Raw genomic sequence first — 21,115 nt, 5'->3', positions numbered from 1 at the left:
CTGTGTTTAGGACATTTCCCTGCTTGAAGATGTCTTGTTTAAATAAATGGATCATTAGCAGGCTTATAAAGAGCTTCCTGGAAGGTTTCTAAGATTGCAGAACTATTTAAAGCAGCGCGATGGAGCGGGGAAACGCGCAGACCATACGGGGTCCTGTCCGTCAACAACCGTTATTGGAAAGTGAAGCGAAGAGTAAAGGACAGGAGTGGCGGGAATAGAGCGAATGCAGAACAGCTTCCCAGCAAATCAAGACGATTTCAGACTGTGCTTAAACAGGAAGCATGAAAACACAGACAGATTCCCAGACGGAGATAAAGCAGGAAACCGCAGTAACCTCTGGTGTCCACAGGTACAATGTTAGTTATCTAAATGCTGAGGTTCACAGACAGTCCAGCTCTTTGTGTCGGTGTGTTTAGATTAGCCTACAAATCTAAAACAAAACAAAAAGTTGACATCATCGTTCACAACTTCTCCTTCTGTTTGCTGATTGGCCTGTTTGAAATTTTACTGAAATTCTCTCGTCCAGGTCAAGGACGAGAGAATTTCTCAAGTTAATGAAAAATCCTCATTGACTTGGACTTCGCTCAATCCAAGTCAATGAGAGAAATTTCTGATGGAGCACCGAAGGGAGATGAGAATCGCGCAAAATTGTGTAGGTAGGCTAAAAAGAGTCTAAATTTAAAAAGAATTCACTTAGTCATTGTAGTAGCTTTAGCTGGAATATCAGCCTTTGAAAATAGAAACGTCTATAAAGAAAAGTCTGTCATGGCGCTTCGTTAACACTACCAGAAGAAATTTCAGAATTGCAATAACATATAAAAAAAATATAAATAAAATAACACAATAACACAATCCACCATTTTTAAGCTCTGATTAATGAAACCGAATGACAAAACGATGTTTTTCTCAGTGATTTGCTGTTATTGTCATCTTAGCTGGAACAGTCGGTGCTCAAGGTCATCTCGTCTGGAACATCAAGGCGCTGCGCCGAAATTAAATCTAATGTTCGGCTCTAGTTAATTTAATGTGAGATGGTGTGGAGTGCCTTTTATTTTGTACAGAACGTTCCAGACCACACACCCGGACACTTCAAATTTAGCAGGTTTTCGTTCTTTTGTTTATTTTTTGACACTTTTCAAGCAGTACTCTCACAACAGGACATTTTGCCACAATCAATGAGATCCCCTAATTGCCCTATTCTCAAATTTCCCCTTTTTGGATAAAGAAACGTGTTGTTCCGCGGTGAGCTGCGAGGGCAGTTTGCTCGGCTCAGCGCTCAGACGTACGAGAAAGTGGTCAGAGGGAAGAAAGACGAGAGAAAGTTGTTGTGGCCATGGTTACACTGTTTGATGTAACTGATGGGAAACTGAGGTAAACAAAAGCAGGAGGCAGGTTGCTCCGGACCGAACATTATGAGCGGTGTTTGGTGAAAATATTCACACTCATAAGGACTCTCCTCAGCCTTACAACGGTCAGCAACATATGGCAACACAGTCTGATCTTGAGCGTCAGTAAAAATCAAAGACTAAACTCACTGTTTAGTTTTGTTGTGAGGACAGAAGTCAACTCTTGTTGTCCAAACTTTTTGCCACAGTGGCCAAAACTGTCGAGTTGAAAGTAATTACAGAATCGTTTTTTTAAAGGGGCAGTATCGCGTAAAATCAACTGTTTTTTTAGTTTACATCATGTTTTAATGTTATTACCTAATCAAAACCATACCTGGAGTGTTGCTTCTAATTCCTTCATGCATGTTTGAGAAACCTCAGCTGTTCCAAACAACTGGGCGGACCTAGCCCCGCCCACTCAGCTCCTTCAGAATAGCCAGCAGCAATTAGCAAACACCTGGTGAAACTACACATCAGCTGAGCTCATTATAGGAGCAGCTTCTCAGTGAAACTCTGGCAAAAACGTTATTCAAGGGTTAATAGAGGTGCCATGTTGTGATGACTTCCTGAAGGCGGAGTTTCAGAAAGAGCAGGAGCTTCTTAAAGAGACAGAAGCCCAATTTCAAGGCCTTAACTTACAAAGTCAAATTTTTTTCACGTCATATTTGACAGCATTTATACGACAACTGAAGGTAACACAGTTAACTGATTGTGCTACGAAAAGGCACCATGTTCCTGGAAAATACATAATATTATTACTTTTAGCTAAGAATACAGAAAAAGTAAAATATTTATTTTTGATCAAATACACAATATTACAAAAAAAATATAATAATAATAAATAATAAAGAAATGTATTATTATTATAATAATAAAGAAAAAAACCCATTGTATGGTTTTTATCAGTTGGTTCTGGTGAGTCTTAAACTTTGATGCACAGCTTTGTCTGTCAAAAGTAAATTACTTAAAAACGGGATTTTCTTTTTCACCAGTCTTAGCCGTGAAGCTAAACCACATTTGAGCTGCATCAGTTTCCTCACGGCAGCCTTTTCTCTAACACATAGTGCCGAGAAGCTGTTTAATTCAGCTTCAGTTTCAAAACAACCTTCTCGCCTTCCAGGAGCGGAGAGATGTTACATCACACCTCGATCCAAATTTACCAGAGGATCGTTGGGTTGTGATCAAGTTAAGAGTTCCCATGCTGAATGGGGCTATTTATAAAGTACATGGAGAGCCCAGTGGAATGACTGGCTCCCCACCAGTGGGTTGAGGTTGTGTATCCAGTGACCCATCGTCTAATTGTGTAAACATCGAGGAGCCGCAAGTCATGCAGTTTAAAAGATGGTAATTCTGGATGATGACCAAATGTATGTAACCCTTTGAATTCAAGCAGAAAAAAAAGATCTCTTAAAAATATTCTCGCAACATTTTCTGGCAGCTAGGAAATAGAAATAATTTGGGTAATTCTAACTGACCTAAATCAAGAAAGGTTTGGTCAGATTTAACTTCAGGCAGTGAGTAAAAAAACCCCCAAAAAACCATGTATGTTTCTTTTTAGTCAGTGTATGTAAATATATTGGTTTAAGTTGTAGACCTATTTCTTTAAGTCACACTAAATCAAATTTCCTCATTGTTTGATAGAAAGTTTCAGGTTTGTTTTCAATTCCCCACCAGGTAGCAACACTCTCACTTTATAGAAAAGATTTACAGAGATCCTCCATTTACATAAGAATGTTTAAGACAAAAACTCTGCAGCTCAGCAGACGGATTCGGTTTATGTTACCACAAGACACAAACTTCAGAAAATGAAGTGGTTGAAATAGTTTTGCAGTTTCTCACATTAAGTCTCGTTTTTATTTCTCGAACACAGAAAACTACAGACTTCAATTTTCAAAAAGCTTTCGTGTTTTTATTATTTCAGGATTTGAACATTTGTCAAGAAAATTAAACAAACAAACAAAAAACAAAGTAGTTTTGTTTGATCAACTTTTCCATGAAAGTTTATCCCCACTAATAAACCCACTTGCTGTCACTAGCAGTTTCTTTACACATTAGTCACTCCAGATCCTTCTTATACTATGAACCAGCACAAACATTTGAAAGTCATCCAAAATCAGTTGTTCAAAAATAGATTTTGGCCAGATTTTACATCGAACAGATGAAATTCATTCATTAGGGTGAAAATCAGAAAAAAGTATATTATTTAACATATTGAACACTGCAGGAGTCAGTGGATGGAGCCGCGTTTCAAGTTGGCAAAGCTAATACTAAATAAAATATTTCAAGGTTTTGATAAAGCAGCAGCCTCAGAAATGTTAAGCACAACTTTTCTCAACTAGTTTTCTCTGATTATATAAACTAAGCAGGGCTGTGTAATAATTTACAATCCCACTGCAACTCATACCTCCTTCTTCAAAAGCATATCTACATTTAAGTGGTGAACATTTCCATCACCAGCCTGACTCAGAGAGGAACCTACGGGTTCTTTGCTGTGAATCTCATCTTTGTGCCCGGCCTGTGGCCTTCCGGCTCCGGGTGGATGGTCCTGAAGGTCAGGTTGATGCGCGGGCCCCGGTCATGGTATTCCTTTGCCACTTGATGCTGATGAAGAGAAAGAAACTGATGAGTAAAGCATCTCTAATGCTAGGAGGAGCATGATAAAGTGTCAGGAACGTGGGCAAGTCTCTGCTAATGTGCAACACTTACAGCTGCAGTATGTAACTTTTATTTAAAAAAATTATATCATATATATACTGTATATTTCAGATATTTGTTAAAACTATCATTATGTTGTGACAGTATGAGACAAATCATCTGTGAAAAGGTGGCTTATTGCGGTCCGATGAAATGAACCGCTCCTGACGAAAAACAACCAATCAGAGCCAGGGGGAGGGTCTTAGCGTTGTCAATCAACCTCATGTTCCTGCTGCTAAATGTGCTAATGGCGGAGAAACAACTTACCAATCCAGGAAAACCATTACTGCTGTCATTGGTGGCTGTGCTAACTAGCCTTAGCATTCAAAACAGAAGCTGTGGGCTCAGCGGTGCGTACATGAGCGTGACTGACAGCGCTAAGACCCTCTTCCTGGCTCTGATTGGTTGTTTCTGATTAGAACAGGGAAAAGGCAGAGGAGCTTGATTACCTGTCTCATTCCAAACTGTCCCAACCTGACAGTTTCAATCTGAAAAATATATATTTTTATAAAACTTACACAATGCAGTTTTAACACAGATGACAACAAAGATGACAAACATTTTAACCTATTCACTGTTAAAAAAAAGAGGCTTTATTCTATTACTTTTAATGATAAATGTGAGAATAATATGAAAAAAATGTTCCTTATTTTAGAGCATACACACCAATAACAGGAAAGAAGAGACATCGAACTGGCCTAATGACAACCACATATTAAAGTAGAGAAGCTCTGGTTAGTAATTTATTAATAATTAGAGAGTCATTAATAATTCACATAAGTAGACGAGGAAAATCCCACTAAGTGTTTGTATTAAATATCGTTTACTATAGTAAAACAGAGAAACAAACAATTTGGAGTTGAACTGGTAAACTGGATTTTAAATAAGTGACGGGTTCAATTCGTTTAATCTGAGGAATAATCCGTCTTAACATAAAACGCCACCTCTTTGTCTTCAACTCAACAATTAAGACCATTACATTAGCTATTGAGTTTTCTAAAATGCCAAGATTCTCAAATTCAACACTGTTCCATAAAATTCAGCGTCATACAGTAAAACCATCCGAGACTCAGTTCTTCCTGGTCTCTATTAAAGTCAACACCGATGAAACATCCGAGCCTCTAAAAAAAAAAAGAAGCAAAAGTAGGAAACAGTGGACTGAAAAACATGGCATCCACCAACAAGACTTACTTATTCACTTCTCAGCCTAAGTAAATTTCACTCACCCTTAGATCAGCTTAGTTACGATATGTGGACCTTTTGCATTGGTGATCTACAGTAGTATGCTGGATCTCTCTACCCGAACCCCACTGCACACTCACACTTGCGTAAGGCGCAACTTATTCTGTTTTTAAAACGGAGCCCTTTAAGCAGAGCAGACATTCAGACTCTCACTGAAAGGTCTGACTGCAGTAACAGAGCGGATTAATGACCCGCGTGATCTCCTCTCCCTGAACTCAATCTGAAGCACCACTGATACCTTTGTTGGGTCAGTTGGAGAGACGTCAACATAAAACAGGCCTGACCTTATCTTATGTTCTGTTGGCGCTCGCAGCTTTTCCCCCGGCTCTTTACTTTCCACGTTTTTTATTCTCTTGCTCTTTAGTTTGTCACTTTACGACTCCACTAATTTAGTTTAATGAGAGGGAAATGGATGGAAAGCTTTGAAGGAAAAAAAAAAAGAAAAGTCATGGGGGAGTACAAACAGTGTTCATACAATTTCTGATGTAAACTTATGCGAACAATATTAAGGGCAAAAATGTATCGACGTCCATCTATTTTACAAAGAATTCTTGAATATTTCTATTATATTTTAACACTTATTGAAATATATTTATAGTATGTGTTATTATGTATTTATTTGCACTGCTTTCAGTGTTGGTATTTTCTAAAATGTGTTGTGCTTTATGACAATAAAGCCATTCTAATTCTAATTCTATGCGGAGTTCCTCATGGTACCGTTTAGGAGTCTCTGCTATTGTGACCCAGAAATGTTGCTTTCCTGATTATACTAGACCACTTTTTACATCAACAAAAATCACAAAAGATGACAAAAATTCAGATTATAACATGCAAACATATTTTCACAGTTTTCTCTTTTTCATTTTGATTTTAATGCCATCTAGCACCGATTGTACAAATAATTAAATAATTAAATGATGATGATGCTAATTGCGCCTTCTAGTTTACTTTAAAACAGCTTCTGAATGCTTCGTTTTGCTTCAAAAAACACAAAACTCTCATATAGCTTGGCAATTTTAAGCTTTCTGTGAATTTTTTTTCTACACAAAGTGAAATAAATCAATCTTTAGTGACACAATGCATTTACCTTTGTTTTTGTCGCAAAGCTCTGATTTTACCCATGTGAAACTGCCCCGCAAACGGTATCATACCCTCACTCTGTCGCCCACTTTAAGGTTCCTCCTCTAATTTAAACCTAGAAGCTGTCTGAGCCTCAAATACATGTCTCTCCTTGAAAGGTGAGGCTCTAAACTCGCCAGGAGAAGCAAATCTGTCCTGGCCGCCTGTCAGTCGTGGAAGGAACTCCATCACACGTCTTCAGTCAAAGCACATGACTATTTACGGTAAACATTGAGGCTTGGTTGTGGAAATCTTGCACTCCTGATTAAAACTGAGTTAAAACCTGCCTGCCAGTCGTCCTGCGTGGCTCCCTCCATCAGCAGCAGAGTCCCGTGGCTCAGAGGAATCCGAATTCGCTCCACATATGTGTAGTCGCCGTCGTCCTCCTGACATGGAAGCAGATTGATGCAAAACACGGCCCGAGAGTTAGAAACTCAGACCTTTAAATCAGAGTTTGTAAAGGAATCCCTTTGACTTCAAATGAGCAAGAACCAACAAATTATTTTAAATACACATGTAATACAAAATGCAGGTTTTTAGTAGTAAGTCCTCTCTTTATCAGAATTTACACATCAGAAGATGATTTATGGATCTTTTTGTTTCTTGTGTTATAGATTGGAAACACTCAATGTCTCTATCCTTTTTTTTTGTTTTTTACAAAGTTTAAAAAATTTCTTTATTTCAAACCCTAAAAATAAAAACAGTGGTTCTATAAAAATGACAAAATTCCAGATAATAGCTGATATTTATCTTTTTTCTCCCAACAGGTCTTGTAATTTTTGCGGCTCTAAACAAGTTTTATTTCACTGGAATGAGAGAGAAAATGGCTCTATGGATTGCAAAGTTTGCAATCCTAAAACATCACAGTTTTTTCACCTGACTGTAGCTTTAATTAAAATTACAGTTTTACTAAATGTGAGCCAAATTTTGGCACTGATGCCCAAACCAAACTGAGGATTTAAAAAGAAACAAACAAACAAAAACCCACACAAATAAGCGACGCATCTAACAGAATATTTTTAGGGAACTGTAAAGCTAATTTACTGCCAACAAACAGGTCCTAAAAGTGAGCAGAAATTCATAACCGAGTTTCTGCAGGTTTCACAAAATTGAATTTAAGACTTTTTAAAGTCATTACGGATGGAATTGAAGTCCAACGTGTCCGCAGAAATGTGCAAACATTGTACAGCCAGTGACAGTCGCAAAACAGCTACCTAGCTAGCAAGAGAGTACTAGCAGCTACTTAGCGGTAGCCTCAACCACAATGTACTTCCGTACACTCAAATGCAACAGAAATGTACAAACATCGTCCAGAGATACATTTACGCAAAAAATGCTAGCTAGCTAGCTAGCATATATTAGCAGCTAGTTAGCAAAAGCCTCAACCGTAATACATGTCCGTAGAGCAGAGTGTTGCTCAAACTTTTACCTGACAGAAAAATCCCACAAGAAAAAAACCCCCAAAAAACATAGAATATATAAAATCAAACAGTCCAAAATGTAAGACCTGTGATTGACGTATTTTAAGGCCAACTTAGTCTTTTTTTAGTTAATTCAAGACATTTTGTAAGACTTTAAATGTAGACACGTGAATTTTAAACTATTTAAGGACGTGCGGGCACACTGCTTAATATACGTGTGTAAAAATGAAACAAATAGGAAACGTTTGAGGGCAGGGAAAGCAGCTGTCGTCGCCATGATCTCACCGCTGAAGGCTGCTTGCGAAGGCTGAACACTCTGGTGTCGCCCAGACTCAGAGACGCGATGGTGGGTTCGGGGCCCAAAGAGGCCTCGTCGTCGCTGTGCCAGCCGATGCCGTCGTGTCCGTCTCGGTACAAGTTACACAGCAGCGAGTTGAAGGTGCAGCCGCTGGCCTGCTCCACCGCCTCTCTGAGGGCGACCAGCAGTGGATGCCACTGTGTGGAGAGGATGAGAAGACGACGATAAAATGATTCAGGATGGTAATATTAAGAACATTTATTTATCGTTTCAGGTACCTGTGTGTTGGCAGCCATAGTGGAGCGAGCGTATGTGTACGGTAACTCTCCGTACCAGCAGGTGAGCCTGGGCTCGTCATACGCCTCACCTGGACAAATAGAAACAATCAGAACATTACAAAAATGGCCATGTCTATAATAAGAATGAGAAAGTCACAATAATGTTTATTAGAGCGAAAGCATTTTGTTTTTTTCAGGGGGGCGGGGGGTTCTTTAGAAATTCAATGCATTTCTTTAACACAAACATCAAAACTGTAGCAAGTTTTAAAATCCTTTCTGAATTTACTTTTCTTCGCAGAAAACAGCAAAAAAAAAAAAAAAAAAATCTAAATAAACGCATCCCTAATGTCTTTAAACAACATCAGTACATAAATGTAACCTTTTTGAGTTGAACAGAGCAGGAGGAGAACTGGTTCTAAACCATTTTGCCACCAAAGCGTGTTTTCAGCCTGCGGCAGAGCGAAGCTGTCGACTAAATCTAATTCGACTCTCATTCACTTGTTGCCTTTGGGCCGATCTCCCGAGAAACGACTCTCTGGCTTTCTGCTTATTCTGGCCGATCCTCTGGCACAGAAACACGGTGGAACCAAAACAAACTGCAGGACAGGCCATCACTTGTACTGGGACTGAATTATGACAGGACCCGGGGAACAAGCGTTTATAAATACGAGAAGAAATTTAAGCACTTCTTCCATAAAAAGACGGGATCAGAGGAAAAGAAGTTAGAAGTCTGTATGTGGCTTAATTTAGACGCCAAATGGATGGGAAAACTGAGTCAGAGCATTAAAGTGGGCAAGCAAAGAAAAAATAGACAAAAATATTAGCAGTAAGTATTTTAAAGATAAAAATACTTTTTAAACTCACCATCTACATTCTGGCTTACCTGACAACACGAAATATTTGTATCATATTTTAATTACAACCTGTAAAAATTTTTTTAAAAAGCAGTCACCAGATGCTGAGTCCTCCCTGAGACCCACCGACAAACTTTTTTCACTTCCAACACCGATATCTGAGGTTTGGTGTCGGCCGATACCAATCCGATACAGGAAAACAGCTGAATTGACTTAAAACATTTCTTTCTTTCTTTTTCTTTTTTAAACACAGACATAAATGTACCGAATAATTAGGCCTGTCTCAATAAACGGTAAATCAATTAATCGTATGATAAATTAAACTATCGTCTCTTCCGACCTTTTTCTCTTTCAGCTAAAGACACTGAATGAAAAAAGGCTCAACTCCGGTGCTCTCCACTGACCCTCCTTCCTCATTTTACTTAGTGTAAAGCCCAGCGCACACCAGCTGTCGGCCGATTGTCGGCCCATTTTCAAAACCTGAGAGACCACATGTTAGCCGACAGAAATCCTAGGTATAACTGTTCAATGGTTCGTTCCTGCCGTGTGGTGTCCAACAATGGGCACAAAATAATGGCCACAAGTCCAGTGAACTAATTTTAAAACCAGACATTAATCAATGCTTTACTACAATCTACCTGCAATGCATGTGGCTAGTGTCAGAGTAAAGTCCTGACTGAATGAAAATCATTAGAACCTGTTTACGTCATGTTAACAAAGAACAGCTGAAAAGTTACCGGTTTCCTCCCCTTGTCATTTCTATATTCTTTGCATGTTGAATAAACATTAATGTTGTTTCCACATATCATCTCCAATGTTCGCTGGACTTCGGGTTGCGCCGTGTCAGCTGTTTGGGATTCCCCTCCGTAATTTCACCTCAGAAAGCATAGAGGAGAATCCGCGCTTTCTGATTGGCTACCTGTCACATTCAACAGGTGTAGTTAAAGCTCCCAGTCGGGGAAAACCCTGATTTGGATCGGAGCGGCAACGACGATCTACCATAACACACCACACAATCTTAGAAAGATGAACGTTTCAACATGGTCTTAGAAAGTCAGGATCACAATCTTAGTGGGATTGGGGCCAAAAGAGAAAGTCAGGACGACAATCTTAGAAAGTTGGTCTTTCTAAGACCAACTTCTAAGACCAATCTTAGAAAGTTGGTAGTTGGTCTTAGAAAGACCAACGTTCTAAGATTGTCGTAAGGGGAAAAATAGGAGCAAAAAATCATGTAGTGTGAACTATTGCATCAGGTAGTCGATGTGCCCATCTTCTCTATTTAAATCTAATTATTACTGAAGGGCAACATAATATACAGACTTCATAATCTGCACTCTTTTGGTTGAATGCAGTATTTATTTACACTTTGGCTTTATGTTGTTTAGTTTTTTTTTTCAAGTGAGTTTTTTGTTCATGGAGACTGAGAATCCATTTTATTTTTGTTTTTGGTTGTTTTGTTTATTTTGTTTATCAGCTCAAGTGTTAAATGTTCTTTTGAAAATAAAGTGTATCTATCTTTGGCAAGAAATCGCATGCATTATTACGTCATTTACATTAAATCAGTGTAAAAAGGTCTTCAAACTGTATTATCGTTTATCGCAATAATTTTTGAGACAATTAATCGTTGAGCAAATTTGCTATCGTGACAGGCCTACCCAGCCCCATGATTTACCCTCAGTTACCTCATTAGGTTGGATATTTATTGGCTTAGCTAAGTATGTGTTTTGATTTCATAAAGTATAAATGGGGCTTAGCTAACATGGAAATTAATCATTAATAACGTAGTGATTCCTTTAAGGTATGTGTGAAACGTAAAACAGATGGAGCTTATAAAGTCAAGCACTTCTGCGTGCTGAGAACAATTTTCTCTTTAATTTGTCAAAATTTGGCTCTTAAACTGGTGAAATGCTGAGTTTTTGATGGGACTTTCCAAAGTGTAAATACAGATGCTGCTGCTGCTGCTGCTCTGACTGTGGTGCAATTCATATCCTGGCCATTAGGGGGCGCGGCCGTTTTGTGAGCAATGTTTTGTTTTGGTGTAGCAGTGTAAATCGGCAGTAGCCATGTTTGGAGGCATTTCATGTAGTTTCTACAAGTGTGTGTCCATAATACAATATATTTTGTGTTTTATTAAGATAATTTGTGTATTTTGTAACTCTGAACATTTTTTGTTTTCTCACTTTGTAAAAGCTATGGTTAAACTAAGCTAAGTTTTCAGTTAAACTAGTGATTTTTATCATGTTGTTATCTTTTACTTTAATTAACATTACAAGTAACTGAAACACAAGACTGGAGTAATGGGAAGAATGTTACCCAATATGGCTTAGACCTAGTAAAGCCCTCTGGGTCTAGAAGACAAGAATGTGACTAATATGTTATGTAGCCTGCTAATATGATGTATACTTTGGATTGTAATTTGTATGATGTTTGTTTACTTTGTTTTGTAGAACCACACACACACTCAAACCCTCCTAAATCTACCAAAATGTACCTAAATCTGCCAATTAAAGAACCAGACAATGTTCTGTCCTTGTCACTTTGGTCATTAAATTTCAATGACAATTTTATTTACTCTTAATAGGAAATGTTAAGCACAAAGTATTTTTCTTATAATTTTAATTTAATCGTGAGCAGAGCTATAGACATCTATAGACATTTTTGACTCAAACTCATGTATTTGTTTTATTTTAGAACATTTATGATTTTTTTTCTAGCAAGTTTTGGACTTTTCAAATTCAGAGATTTTGAAAAGTCATGTTTTGTTTTCTTGCATCCTGTATCCAGGCACTGTGGCATTTCGATTCACCTTAGTTTCTTCTCTTATTTTGAAAAACTGAAGGCATGTGGAGACAGATTTGTTAGCACACCTGGTGAAGACGTGTAAAAAGCCATTTTATGTGTTGGAATCAATCAGTCGTTTATTGCAGCAGCAACGTCTCACTCTGCACTGCAAAAACTTCTTATCAAGCATTTTTGTTTAGGTTCTAGTGCAAATATCTTAGTTTTATCTTATTTCAAGTGCACCACCTTACAAGTAACAGAGGCGGGTCCTTACTCGGAGGCAGGTCCTGACTCGGTGCCCGGTCCTGACTCAGAGGCAGGTCCTGACTCGGAGCCAGGTAATGACTCTGAGGCAGGTCCTGACTCGGAGCCCGGTCCTGGCTCAAAGCCCGGTCCTGACTCGGAGCCCGGTCCTGACTCTGAGACAAGTCCCGACTCTGAGGCAGGTTCTGCCTCGGAGCCCGGTCCCGACTCGGAGACAGGTCCTGACTCGGAGGCACGTCCTGACTCTGAGACAGGTCCTGGCTCAAAGCCCGGTCCTGACTCGGAGCCCGGTCCTGACTCCGAGACAGGTCCTGACTCGGAGCCCGGTCCTGACTCCGAGACAGGTCCTGACTCCGAGACAGGTCCTGACTCGGAGCCCGGTCCTGACTCCGAGACAGGTCCTGACTCGGAGCCCGGTCCTGACTCCGAGACAGGTCCTGACTCGGAGCCCGGTCCTGACTCCGAGGTAGGTCCTGCCTCGGAGCCCGGTCCTGACTCGGAGACAGGTCCCGACTCTGAGGGAGGTCCTGCCTCGGAGCCCAGTCCCGACTCGGAGACAGGTCCTGACTCGGAGGCAGGTCCTGACTCAAAGCCCGGCCCTGACTCTGAGACAGGTCCCGACTCGGAGGCAGGTCCCGACTCTGAGGCAGGTCCCGACTCGGAGGCAGGTCCCGACTCGGAGGCAGGTCCCGACTCGGAGGCAGGTCCCGACTCTGAGGCAGGTCCCGACTCTGAGGCAGGTCCCGACTCTGAGGCAGGTCCAGACTCGGAGGCAGGTCCCGACTCGGAGGCAGGTCCTGACTCGGAGGCAGGACGAGGCTCAATGTTTGGTTCCCTCTGAGACGGTTTTTGCCTCTGATAATCGTCTGTATCCTCTAAATCGTCTCCACAACAGACAACGTATTGAAAGCCCTTCCATGCTTTTCTAAGATAGTCTTTTTGAAGGTTAACTTTCCTGGGACGTGCCAGGGTTCTCCTGAAACACTCTATGACCTTGTAAATCACTATTGGGTTGTCGCTTCTTATCATTTTGAATAGCAGTTCTCGAACAACATCATCATTGCCACAAAGAAGTTGATAAATGTCTTGGCAGTGTTTCCTTTCCATCTCGTCAAAAAAAACAAAATCGATGTCCTTTACTTCTTCCCACAGTCTTGGAGCAAGCTTTCGTTGGACCGGTTCGGTGTGCTTCCTTTTGTAATGTCCATAACTCGATCTATAACTAGACTTATAAATTAATCGCCAAAGAATTTTCTGTACCTTGTATCTCCTTTCTTCTTCGGTGCCACGTTTGAAACCCATCTTCTTGGCATCTTTCAAAAACTGCTCAGGGTCCATGTCTGCCTTAGTATAATCCTCACTGAGGCACTTTTCATCTGAGTACAACTCCTCAGTAGGAAAAAATGTCTTTATGAACTTCTCTTTTGCAAAAGAAAATCTTTTCTTTGGAGGAACAGGATTCTCCAGGTGACATTTGAAATTTTCCACGATAACTTCATGTCCTTCCTTGTAATCAAGCAGTGCAATGAAATGCAGCCCAGAAGCAAAGTGGAAAGAATCACTGGCAATACTTTGAAAAATTCTATTACTGAGTTCTTCTGACACCTCAGAGAGCACGTCCACATTTAACTCTCCGGTTCTTTTCAAAAGCAACAGCAAAATTCTCCTATGCTCTTTGTGAAATATCTCTTTGACTAGATGCAGAGTTGGTCCGTCCGCAGATTTTTCGATCACTTTCCAAAGCAGATGGCTGAGAAAATCTTTCTTCCTGTAGTCGGAGCTTCTTGGACAAGGATGGACTCTTCTGGAGAAGTTTTTCTTGATTTTTGTCCAGAAAGAATCCTTAGGTTTCAAATAAACCTCACTCTGTCCGCTTTCTTCAGTCATCTTTGTTGAGCTGTGTTAAGACCAAATGAATTTTGTTTACTGACCAGGGAATTAGCTAATCAGCTGGTCGTGTCCCGGACTCTATGACATCACAAAGTCATCCTTAGAAGGTCCTCCTGACACAGACATCATTTGAAGTCATGCTGATGACATCATTGTCAGCAGCATGGCAACTAATGCTAGGGGTGATAATAGCACGCAGTGAGCATTATTATGAAATAAAAGAGAATCTGTGGGCACTAAATCATTATTCCCACAAGTCTGAACTGGAAGTGATCCGCTGGAACCACTGGTCCCTCCACTTTACCGCCCGACCCATTTTTATTTGTTATTTGGGTTCTATCTCCTAACAGGTATAGGGCAAGTGTCAATGGGACCGCTACATCCAACCAGTTACTCAGCAAATCCACCACTTTAACCCAGAAGAGTTTCACCATTTTGTAGTCCAATATTCAGTGTAAAACTTTTATCTGCTCCCCTGCAGGAATCCGCTGCTAATAAACTGCAGATGTTCCGCTTGGTTCAGTTTGATCGCAGTCACGAGGTCATATTTATATATTTTTCTGTATATTTTACAAAGTGCTTCTCTGCCACCTAGTCATCCAGGCGAAGTCGTGAAAATGTATATTTTCTCATGGTGACTCGCTAGTCTCAACACCTTAGGCGCTCTCAACACCACGCAGGCGCACAGCAGATCGGACAGCGACACCAATCGAGTCTATCAACGTCAGCTCAGGTCCTGGGAGTAGATCTCATTTTTAATACAGATTTTATAGTTAGAGGAACTTAAAACAAAAATTCAGCATCAATGTAAAATTCCAAATATATTGAAGGGGTCATGAAATGTTTTTTGAAAAATTTACTACCAAGTCAAATTGTATTGGTTACCTTCTACTACCTGGTCTTAATTTGAGCTAATTTAATTTACTACCTTTTACCCAGAAACCCTGTTACATGAGGCAAGAAGCTTCTGACCCACTGTAACAGTTTATAAACCACTGACCTACTTTAACACGCCTGATTAGCGCACCATTCTGTCCTAACATGCAACAAATTTAACGCTGGCGGAAACACGAGCTAAAATGAAACAAAACCAAAATTAAAAAAGAAACAAAGGAGTAAAGCGATGTTGGGGAGGTCGGGGGATCTGTAAATGAAGTTTTTTATCCCCCTCGCCCTCTCTTATTATTTTCCCGTAAATAATAAATATCCGGAGGAGGAGGAGAATCCGCACTTTCTGATTGGCTACCTGTCACATTGAACAGGTGGAGTTAAAGATCCCAGTCGGGGAAAACCCCTGATTTGGATCGGAGACGATCTACCGTAACACACCACACAATCTTAGAAAGATCAACGTTTTAAGATTGTTGTAAAGGGAAAAATAGGAGCAAAAAATCCTTGTAGTGTGAAATATTGCATCAGGTAGTGGGATGTTCCCATCTTCTCTATTTAAATCTAATTATTACTGAAGGGCAACATAATATACAGACTTCATAATCTGCACTCTTTTGGTTGAATGCAGTATTTATTTCCACTTTGGCTTTATGTTGTTTAGTTTTTTTACCAGTACATTTTTTGTTCATGGAGACTGAGAATCCATTTTATTTTTGTTTTTGGTTGTTCTGTTGATCAGCTCCAGTGTTTAGTGTTCTTTTGAAAATAAAGTGTATCTAACTTTGGCAGGAAATCGCATGCGTTATTACATCATTTTCAGTGTAAAAAGGTCTTCAAACAATATTATCGTTTATCGCGATAATTTTTGACACAATTAATCGTTGAGCAAAATTTGCTATCGTGACAGGCCTAGGAATAATAGATTCATTTGATCATCTGCACCACACTTAAATGCCCCAGCGGCTTGGTCAAACTGGTTAAAACAATACAACTTTTATTTCTTCAGTCAGGAGTAAAACAACAAACGTAAAATAAATCATAGAGAAACTGAAACTGACAAAAACAATAGGTTGACTAACTTGGTCAAACATGTTAAAAATAAACTGCAACAAATCTTTCAAATCGTTCAGGAAGTGCAATTAGGAATTGTAAATATAATGTAGAATAAATATTACAGCATGATCTCGCTCAGAGCACAAAACATAAAGTTAGACTGAATAGATCTGCGTATATGGGTCGGGCACGTTTCAACTATATCCAATCTAGAATTTTTTTCAATATCTAGATTGATACAGATATTATAATCAGATTGGTGCATCTTTACTGTCCATTGACTGCAGCTGCTTTACCACTGACCATATATTTGCGCAATTTGGCAAATCAATATTAGTTTATTTCACAAAGCTGCGATGAAAACACTTTTTTCACGTCACACGAGCCACACGACCAACAACTAGACTTTGCCACGAAGAAGACGACAGAAAGTAGCACGCGGCATGTTTTTTAATGACTTATCGCCTGAACAAACTTTGATTTTAATTACGTTTCCTACTTACTGGAAGCACCGCAATTCCAAAATTGTATTTTGTTTTTTTCGACATTAGGGCAATAGCGATGACGGCTTGTGCCTATTTGTAATGGAAACGCAGGCTGTGCTGGAAAGCAACATTCTCAATCCAGAGGAACAAGTTTACAATCTGCCAAATGGGCAGTCCGTATTAATAAAATACAACGTGCAAAATATTGGAATGACATTATTAAAAATGGAAATGCTAAAGTGGAGGAAGAAAGCCTGTGACCTGGAGGCCCTATAAAGCTTCTGTAATCTCAATGTTTCAAAAATAAAGAATAAAACAAACAGAAAGGCAGAAACAAAGCATGTCTTCTTTCAGCAGATCCTTCAACCAACATGTTGTTGACAAAGTCTCCCAAGTGAATGAAGACCTTATAAAATCTGACCCTGACCTCCCACCTCCCCGCTAGGTTTACATCATCCTGTTGTCATGTCTGAAGCGGCGCTGTCGCGGAACTGCTCATCGGATGGACGAGAGCCAGCTGGGAGAAAAGGGAGACCGGAGTATGGCTTGAGCTCAACGTGATGCCTTCATACAGAGTGAATAGTGTGTTTTTATCCAATTTAATCAATAAACCAAGTTCGTTTGCAAAGTGCATTTCAGCAACAAAGTTCAAAGTGTTTTACATCTTGAAAGGTTCTCTTTTTTTCCGACAGTGGTCAATTGTGAGAAACAATTTTGCCGAGTGTCATCATCAAACTCATCAACACACATCAGACAGGTTGGTCGACGTTCCAGTCATCATGGTTTCAGAAGGCGACTCTAATTACTAACTCTGTTAGACAAACATCTGTGGAACCTGAAGTAAACAAACGTTTATGGAGTGAAATTAAAAGCAATGCGAACCCACAGCAAAAAGCTAAACTGCTAAAGCTATTCTAGATTATAAACTATGGAATTTTGTTCCCCCCACTTTGCCCCCTTGTAGGTCTGGAGTTGGTTCTGCTGGTACCCACCCAGTCTGTAGTTAGTCTTCTGGGACCATGGCAGCTCTGCTAGTAGCTTACTCAACATCCAGTCAGCCTCCTCTGGTGTGAGGAACCCGGGCCGCAGCCGCAGCCTGAACGCATTCAAAACAAAAAAATCACAAAATGACACATCTCTCATCATGAAAACAATGTAGATTTTTCTTGACAACGCTAAACTCCAGCAAAAGACAAGGGCTGTACCACCAGGACGGTTACTTTTTCTTCTATCGGTTCATTTTGAGCATCAATAAATATGAAAATATGACATGTTAGTAATACGAATCGCACATCTTCATGTGCGTCATTTCGAGGCAGGGATGTAGGCTAACTGATTAAAGATCACAAGTGATATTTAATCCTTCAGACTCATTGATAAAATCTTTTTTAAGCACCACTGAAGTGGGGTTAATGATGAGGCACACGGGATGATACAAGTAAAAATCAGTATGTTTTCATTTATTTACATTTGATGAAGACAAATTTCTTTGTAGCCTCTTTTTGTTACATGTACACATAAGACACAAACTAAAAGTCAAGACGTTTTTATTTGCCGAAATTCAAAAGCTAACCTGCGACCGATTATTTGAGTGATTGCTGCCACCTAGTGGACTCAAATAGGCACTGCAGATTGGTTTTAGCTTCAATAAGTATAGTGGATTGTTTATTTAAATGTCTGGTACTTAAACACGTTTCCTTCCTCATTAGAACCGTACTCACCGAGACACCCCAGAAGGCCTGAGACTTATTTCATAATCACCCAAATGTCTGTTGAAAGAATGTTTTCGTTATTATTTGTCCAGCTCTGTTTAAAAAAATTGAAATCTTAAAAATACGCCATTTAATAAAGGGTCAAATATGTGCTTTTAATCCCAGTAAGTCTTAAAAACTGAACCAGAGTTTAACTTACTCTATTACTTTCTCTGGAGGCACTTCTCTTATTGGCTGCAGGGATTGAAATGAAGGGAAGTTTGATTGTATTTTAAACTCAAACACAGCTTACATGGATCAGTTTTACAGTTTACCTTGGAGGGTTTGTGAAACTCAAATGCTTCGGATGTTTTCTGGTTGCCAAATCCCCACGTGCCAGAGGCGGCGTTTTTGGGTTGATTGTTTAGGCCGCCCGCTGTAAAGGGGGAGAAAGAAAAATAAAAAAATAAAAAGGCTCACATTTTTTGTCTATCATCCTTTGTTTTTAGAAAGTGGCAAAATGTGCATTTCCTTTGATTTTGAATAGTTCAATAACTACAGAAAGCAAAATAGAGAGTCTCCAAGAAAATAAAATATTAAAAGGGGCAGTATTATGCATTGTCTGGGCACCTGGTGCCATCTTGTAGCGTAATCAAGTAACTATGTTACCTTCAGTTGTTACAAAAACGCTGTTTATGTCAAATTTGACTTAAAAAATGTTTTGATTCTGTAACTTAATGCTCCTTCAAACTAGCCAGCAGCAATTAGCAAACACCTGGAGGAACTGAGAATCTGCTGAGCTCATTATAGGAGCTCCTTCTCGTAAAAAAGCTAAAAAGGTTAATAGAGGAGCCATGTTGTGATGACTTCAGGAAGAGCAGGAGTTTTTAAAGAAACAGAGGACCAATTTCAGGGCATTAAATCACAAAGTCAAAACTTTGTAAGTCATATTTAATATATACAGCATTTTTATGACAACTCAAGGTAACATAGCAACTTAGTTGTGCTATAAAATGACACTATGTGGCTGGAAATTACGTAATACTTCCACGTTAATGATCAGAAATGTTCACAACTGAAAGAGAGACCTTAAAATTACCCGTTTGACTGTTTGAGGGTTTTGGCAGCTGTTTGGCCCAGGAACCCTGGACTCTTGCACGCTGGCGCTTATCTGACATCCCATCCGATCTGCAGTTAGACAGATAGACGGATAAACCTGGCTTATCATTCACACTTAAGGTCATTTTGTCTCAAATCAAACAAAATAACACATCAATGTTGTTGGATATGGGTGTTTTTTTATTTTATTTAGCAAGGTCAATGTCTTCCTTTGAGAATCCTTCCATTGATTTGCTTAGTTGTAAGACAGAGGCGGTGTGTCTTTTTACACAACTAATCACCTCTCAGGTAAAGATGTGATTATCTGAATTAAAAATTGCAACAACAAAAAAAGAAGAAGAAGAAGAAAGCTGCCTTATGTGAACGTGGAAGCTTTTCTATGTTTTTTTTTTTTCAGGAAGGTAGATTTAAAAAAAAATCTTGGTTAAAAAAAACGATTTACAACAAAACATGAGAGCAAACAGAAAAACCGAGGATGACGTGTAGATGAAATTAGATACACAGTAAAGTTACAGAACATAGATAGTAGCCTTAAGTCTGTAATATCAATGCACTCGCTGTCAATAACGCAAAAATGTTCTTAAATTAATAAAATGCGTCGTCAAATAATATGCCCACAATAAAGTGGCTCTTCTCAAGCAAATGTAACCAAAAAGACTCATACACTGGGGGAGAGAACAGCCAGTCTGTTTAAAGTTACGTAAATATTGTTATAAGCTGACAGACTTATGAAAAATATAAAAATAACCTTCAAATACTCACCCAAATAGAAGTTAAAGCGCCACAACAGAGCTAAGTCAAGAGACAAAAATACTGACGTCTGTCAGCCATTGCTACCGTGTTACAGAAAAATAGTTCCTACTTCAAACTATCAGGCCTCATTAAGGTTCCCATGCAATGTCCACCCATATCATAGGCATGTCTATGGTCTCAGTCATGTAATAAATATACCCAGTTCTCAATGCGTGCACTGTACCTAAAAATAACACCATATTTTCACCTAAACATATTAAGCAATAATTGAAGTACTTTTAAAACCCTAAATCGCCATTTGTATCATAAATGATACATAGGTTTCTGTGGTCTCTATCTTTTATACCACGATCAATACTTACCCAAAAACCTATTGTATACAATTTGAGACGTGTATTCTGCCATCTACTGGATTATCATTGCACCGATATTGCGAGATTGGTCATACGCGTTTTCCAGGAAAGCATGACATTAATCATTTTCCAACATGGGAAGCCCAACAGAGATGCAAGTACTGTTCTTGAAATCATTTTGCACACATCTACTGTAAAAAGTGTAAGGTACAGCTTTGCCTGAACAAGGACAGAAACTCTTTTGGTTCCTATCACGATGTGAAATAAATGCCTATAAAAAGTTGTTGGTGGAAAAAAAAACCAAACAAGAAAAACTTTCTAAAGTGTTCCATATTTTCCAAATGTTATAGGCAACATTTGTTTTTGCACCTAAAACTCATATTGTTGTGAGCCAGGAGTTCTAAGAAAAGCCTGCTGTATCAAATCTGATACAAAAAATATATCATAAAGTAAATGACATGGCAAAAAATATTTTTTAGATTTTGCTTCAAGGCTTCATGAAGATCCTAGTTCTAAAAAAATCAGAATTGTCTGACTATTTTTT

At 39.2% G+C, this 21,115-nt stretch overlaps 1 protein-coding gene across 1 annotated transcript; it reads right to left on the bottom strand.

Moving 5' to 3' along the window:
• Window positions 1–3,267: 3,267 nt before the first annotated feature.
• On the bottom strand, window positions 3,268–20,317 carry alkbh3 (alkB homolog 3, alpha-ketoglutaratedependent dioxygenase). The gene is made up of 10 exons (XM_005807451.3): window positions 20,228–20,317; window positions 19,446–19,534; window positions 18,682–18,782; window positions 18,567–18,601; window positions 18,377–18,424; window positions 17,648–17,751; window positions 8,438–8,526; window positions 8,147–8,356; window positions 6,728–6,826; window positions 3,268–3,986 (listed from the first exon to the last, which is right to left on the bottom strand). The coding sequence occupies exons 2-10, from the start codon at window positions 19,522–19,524 to the stop codon at window positions 3,861–3,863; spliced, it is 891 nt and encodes a 296-aa protein (XP_005807508.1). The 5' UTR covers window positions 19,525–19,534; window positions 20,228–20,317; the 3' UTR covers window positions 3,268–3,860.
• Between the last annotated feature and the right edge of the window lie 798 nt (window positions 20,318–21,115).

The sequence above is a fragment of the Xiphophorus maculatus genome, chromosome 2 (genome assembly GCF_002775205.1).
Source record: "Xiphophorus maculatus strain JP 163 A chromosome 2, X_maculatus-5.0-male, whole genome shotgun sequence".
Lineage (NCBI taxonomy): Eukaryota > Metazoa > Chordata > Actinopteri > Cyprinodontiformes > Poeciliidae > Xiphophorus > Xiphophorus maculatus.
The sequence above is the reverse complement of the archived record's forward strand: the minus strand, read 5'-3'. Positions and strand labels throughout refer to the sequence as shown.